Genomic DNA, 4,343 nt, shown 5'->3' with positions numbered 1-4,343 from the left:
ATGTCTGTTTGTTATATATCTGTTTTCTTGTTTTAAAGCCTGGCCCCCTGAGGTATGGTTCTTGCTCGAGTTTGCCCCCCTAGCTGACACCTACAGCTACGTGGTTGGGCTAAAGACTTTAAGAAAAAAATGGACAAATATAAGAATTTCGGAATGACGTTGGACATGGACAAACTTTTGGAATAATAAAGACAGATGCGTTTGTGAATGTTTTGTGAAATTGATCATTGGGTTGACTGACAACTTTGATAGATGAAAAAACAACGATATAAATCTTTTTCTTCGGATTGGTTAACCCTCTATGCTGAGGGCTTATTTCTGAAAATATATTTTATGCTCACTTCTGTATCCATTAGTCGGTGTCAAGGTTCACTTTTTTTCCGGACATTTTTAGAAAAATTTCGTAATTATTTCGTAGTGCATTTCTTGCCTCGTCTTCAAAACGAACCCCAAAGTCCATGTTGCATTGAATTGTCGGGCCTAAGCTGGCATCCTGTTACACGTTTTTGCGCTGGACGAACGTATTCTACGTTATTAATGATGCTTGGAAGTGCTATTTCAAGCCAAGTAGTCAGGTGTGCCTGGAACCGTTTCTCACCACGAGCAAAGCCGTTTGTGGGTGTTCTTCGGAACTCCTTTAGCACACTGAACAAACAAACCCATCAAGGAAAAGAAGCAAGGTTGCGATTACTTTCTAGGCCATGTCAAAACACACAGGGCAATAGAGGGTTGAAAGAGTCTGCACAGAAGGGTGGAGACAATACCGTATTATTTGTTGGACTTGGTGCTTTAGGCCTTGCTACTATCGTAGCAGTTCAGTCGAATATATTTACACTTGATAATAAAGTGAAAAAGCCGTCAGAAAGTGCTTCAGCAAGTCCAGTCGTGACGGGAAATGCAGAGGTAAATAAAGGATACACAGATGACTCACATAACCAGACAGAAATTGCTGTTGTGGAGAAGAATCAGAGTGAAGTAGAGGATGCTCAAGCAAATGAAGTCACAGCTGAAGAACAACCAGAAGCTGCTGTCACGGTCACATCAGAGGAGCCAAGTGAAGCAAAACAAGAAGAGAGAATTGCTGAGGTGGCAACAGAGGAGACTGTACCTAGTTCAGATGAAATAAAAGTTGAAGACTCTTCAGAAACAAAGCAGGAAGAGGTGATTGCTGTTGATGAAGCTGTAAAAAAGAATGCATACAAAGATCTGCCAAAAGTTCCAGAGTTTGTTCCTTATGTTATAATAGGTGGTGGGACTGCATCACATGCTGCTTGCAGGGCCATTCGTAAACATGACCCCAAAGCTAAGATACTCGTCATTGGAGAAGAAGAGGTTTTGCCTTATATGAGACCACCTCTTTCAAAGGAGTTATGGTTTAGTGAGGATGAAGATTCCGCAGATACATTGTTTTTCAAACAGTGGAATGGAAAAAGGAGAAGTGTTTTTTTTGAAGATGATACCTACTATGTAAAACCACAACTGCTTCCAGTACAAGATAATGGTGGTGTGGCTGTTCTTACTGGCCATAAGGTTGTAGACATTGATCCATTACAGCATACAGTTCATCTTAAACGAGGAGAAGGTATCAAATATGAAAAGCTTTTAATTGCTACTGGAGGTTATCCAAAGAGTCTTGATATTTTTACAAATGCTTCTGATGATTTGAAGAGCAAGGTTACCCTCTTTCGGACAGTTGCTGACTATAGGAAACTTGAGAAGCAAGTTGGTTCACTTGATTCAGTTGCAATAATTGGTGGTGGATTTCTAGGAAGTGAACTTGCCTGTGCACTTGGTGCAAGAGGAAAGAAAAGTGGAATGGTTGTCTCTCAAATCTACCATGAAAGTGGAAATATGGGCAAGGTCCTTCCAAATTACCTTAGTGAATGGACAACAAAAAAGGTTGAAAATGAAGGGGTAAAGACATATGCCAATGTTCACCCAGTTAATGGTGAACTTAACAATGATGGGAAAGTATCCATTCATTTGGATAGTGGTGAAACAATTGATGCATCACATGTTATTATTTGTGTTGGAATTGAGCCAAATACTGATTTGGCTAAGTCTGCAGGTTTGGAGTTGGATCCAGAGCATGGTGGATTTAGAGTGAACTCTGAGTTGCAAGCCAGATCAGATATTTGGGTTGCTGGTGATGCAGCTTGTTTCTATGATGTTAGACTAGGACGCCGTCGTGTTGAGCACCATGACCATGCTGTTGTTAGTGGAAGGCTAGCGGGAGAGAACATGACTGGAGCAAAGAAGGCTTACCTGCACCAGTCAATGTTTTGGAGTGATCTAGGCCCAGATGTTGGGTATGAAGCTATTGGTATTGTAGATAACACACTGGATACAGTTGGTATATGGGCAAAAGCAACTGAAGCTGACTCTCCAAAAGCCGTGGTTGAAGCAACAGGAGAGAATTTAAGATCCCAGACTGAGGAAGATGCAGAAACAGGTGAGTCAGTTTCAGTCCCTGTTGACACTGTTAGCAGCACAGAGGGGGCATCTGAAGATTTCGGGAAAGGAGTTGTCTTTTACTTGAAAGATCAAGTCATTGTTGGTGTACTGTTATGGAATGTATTTAATAAAATGCCAGTTGCTCGTAAGATCTTAAAGGAAGAAAAAAAGCAAGACAGTCTAGTTGAAGTTGCTAAACTATTTAACATACATGAATAATTTAGTTTCTAGAATTGCTATTTAGAAAAGTGGCATGTAGGACATTTTGCAATATAGATATGACCTATGTATCTTGTTCAAAAAGGCAAGCCGTCTGTGTGAGTTGGAGTGATTTACATTGCTCACATTCAATAATATTCCCTATCCTGGTGCTACCAAAATTATGACAGAATTGATTTTGATAACAGTTAATTTCTTTTCTGTTCTGATTTAGTAAATACCCACATAAAATAACAGTTTAAATACCCACATCCCTATCCTATAAGATCCAACTCACCCGAAAAATAGAGTTATTTAGTGTGACTTACAAAATATCTATTTTTGTATTTTTAAATTTAGACTACTTAATCTAAAATAGCACCATAAAATACTTCTAAATATCCAATTAAAGATATCAAACCTGCCAACAGATTACTGTTATTTTGGCTCTGTTCATGGGGAAAGAGCCTATGCTTATGTGGCCATATCTCAGCCAATTCATAACACATTGACTGGTTTTGCATGTTTAGAGGTATTTCAAGGTGTACTTTTATGCAATGAAAGCCAAATTCAAGAACTCTAAAAATAGGATTTTGTGATGTCATCACTTAAAAACTCTATTGGAAGAAATTATTATCTGCAGATTGCTATATTTAGGAATGGTAGAGAATTGTTCTTTGAGGAAAGCATTTCAGATGTGTTTTGACGGTGGATGGCTATTCAATTAAAAAGCCATTGAAACATCTAGTATATAAGGATCTGTTCAGCCTGCCAAGGCAAACATTTTAAGATCTTATATATGGAGTTTACTGGTATTCCTGATACATCTATTCCATCAGATTTTGTATCTTTAATTTTCAAAGTTACGTAGAAAGAATTTTGATGCTTAATTACTAATATAATCTTTCGATTTTCTGCTTTTTATCTTAGCTTTGATTGTTATTCCCCTGTGCGTTAGAGTTTGAGTGTGTTACAATGAAGTGAACAGTTAAACAATTGAAACTTCTGCAAACTTTATTATGTTTTGTTTCGCTGTGTTGTAGATGATCGCTCTAAGAAAATCATATCATTTAAGCTTCAGATCTACTTCTCATTCTACAATCAAACTGATTTATTTAAAATTTTGCAAGAGTATTAAAATTATTATTTAGTTGACTAAAATACTATTTGCTCTATTCATTTTTAAGGTTTAAGTGGAAGAGAAAGATTTTGTTCCAAAGTTATAGAATTGGTGTTTTTTCTTTTTTCAATGAAAAGTTGATTATTTCTACTGTGTCCAAATCTGAAATTTTAAAAATTAATATTGATCATGATTGATGATTATTCCAGTTGCACAGGTACTAAATTATTGGGTAAACATTTTTTATATGGGCTTGTGTTGCACAAAATATAGTACATTTGAAAACTTTAAAGAAGGGTTGGAGCTCCAGACTATGCATGCCAAAGCTGGCATATGTACACAGTTGAAAAGATGTATGAACTTCTCTCTTTTTGATACAAGAACTTTTAACACTGATAAGGTTTACCCTGTGTAACATTTCCTCCTATTATTATTATATTATTATTATTATGACTGTTTCCTATCAACTATCACTTGAAATGTATTGGTTTAACTTATCAAGTATAACTTTAAGATGCATTTAGGTCCAGTTTATGCAGAATCAAATTTTAGCAGAAAAGATAGACATTTA

The 4,343-nt window shown here is 36.7% G+C and overlaps 1 protein-coding gene across 1 annotated transcript; it reads left to right on the top strand.

The window, feature by feature from the left end:
- The first annotated feature begins 441 nt into the window (after positions 1–441).
- Positions 442–3,654, top strand: LOC135684210 (apoptosis-inducing factor 1, mitochondrial). Its single transcript, XM_065199662.2, has one exon. It carries the CDS (start codon positions 538–540, stop codon positions 2,671–2,673), a length of 2,136 nt encoding a protein of 711 aa, XP_065055734.2. The 5' UTR covers positions 442–537; the 3' UTR covers positions 2,674–3,654.
- The last annotated feature ends 689 nt before the right edge of the window (positions 3,655–4,343 follow it).

Source organism: Rhopilema esculentum, unplaced genomic scaffold (assembly GCF_057945365.1).
Source record: "Rhopilema esculentum isolate cy_ngs unplaced genomic scaffold, ASM5794536v1 HiC_scaffold_37, whole genome shotgun sequence".
In the NCBI taxonomy this organism is placed as follows: Eukaryota; Metazoa; Cnidaria; class Scyphozoa; order Rhizostomeae; family Rhizostomatidae; genus Rhopilema; species Rhopilema esculentum.
Note: the sequence above shows the minus strand (reverse complement) of the source record. Positions and strands in the feature narration are given on the sequence as shown.

What these genes read in the sequence shown, in the direction of transcription:
- LOC135684210 (XM_065199662.2), top strand. Translation starts at nt 538, where the DNA reads ATGATGCTTGGAAGTGCTATTTCAAGCCAAGTAGTCAGGTGTGCCTGG.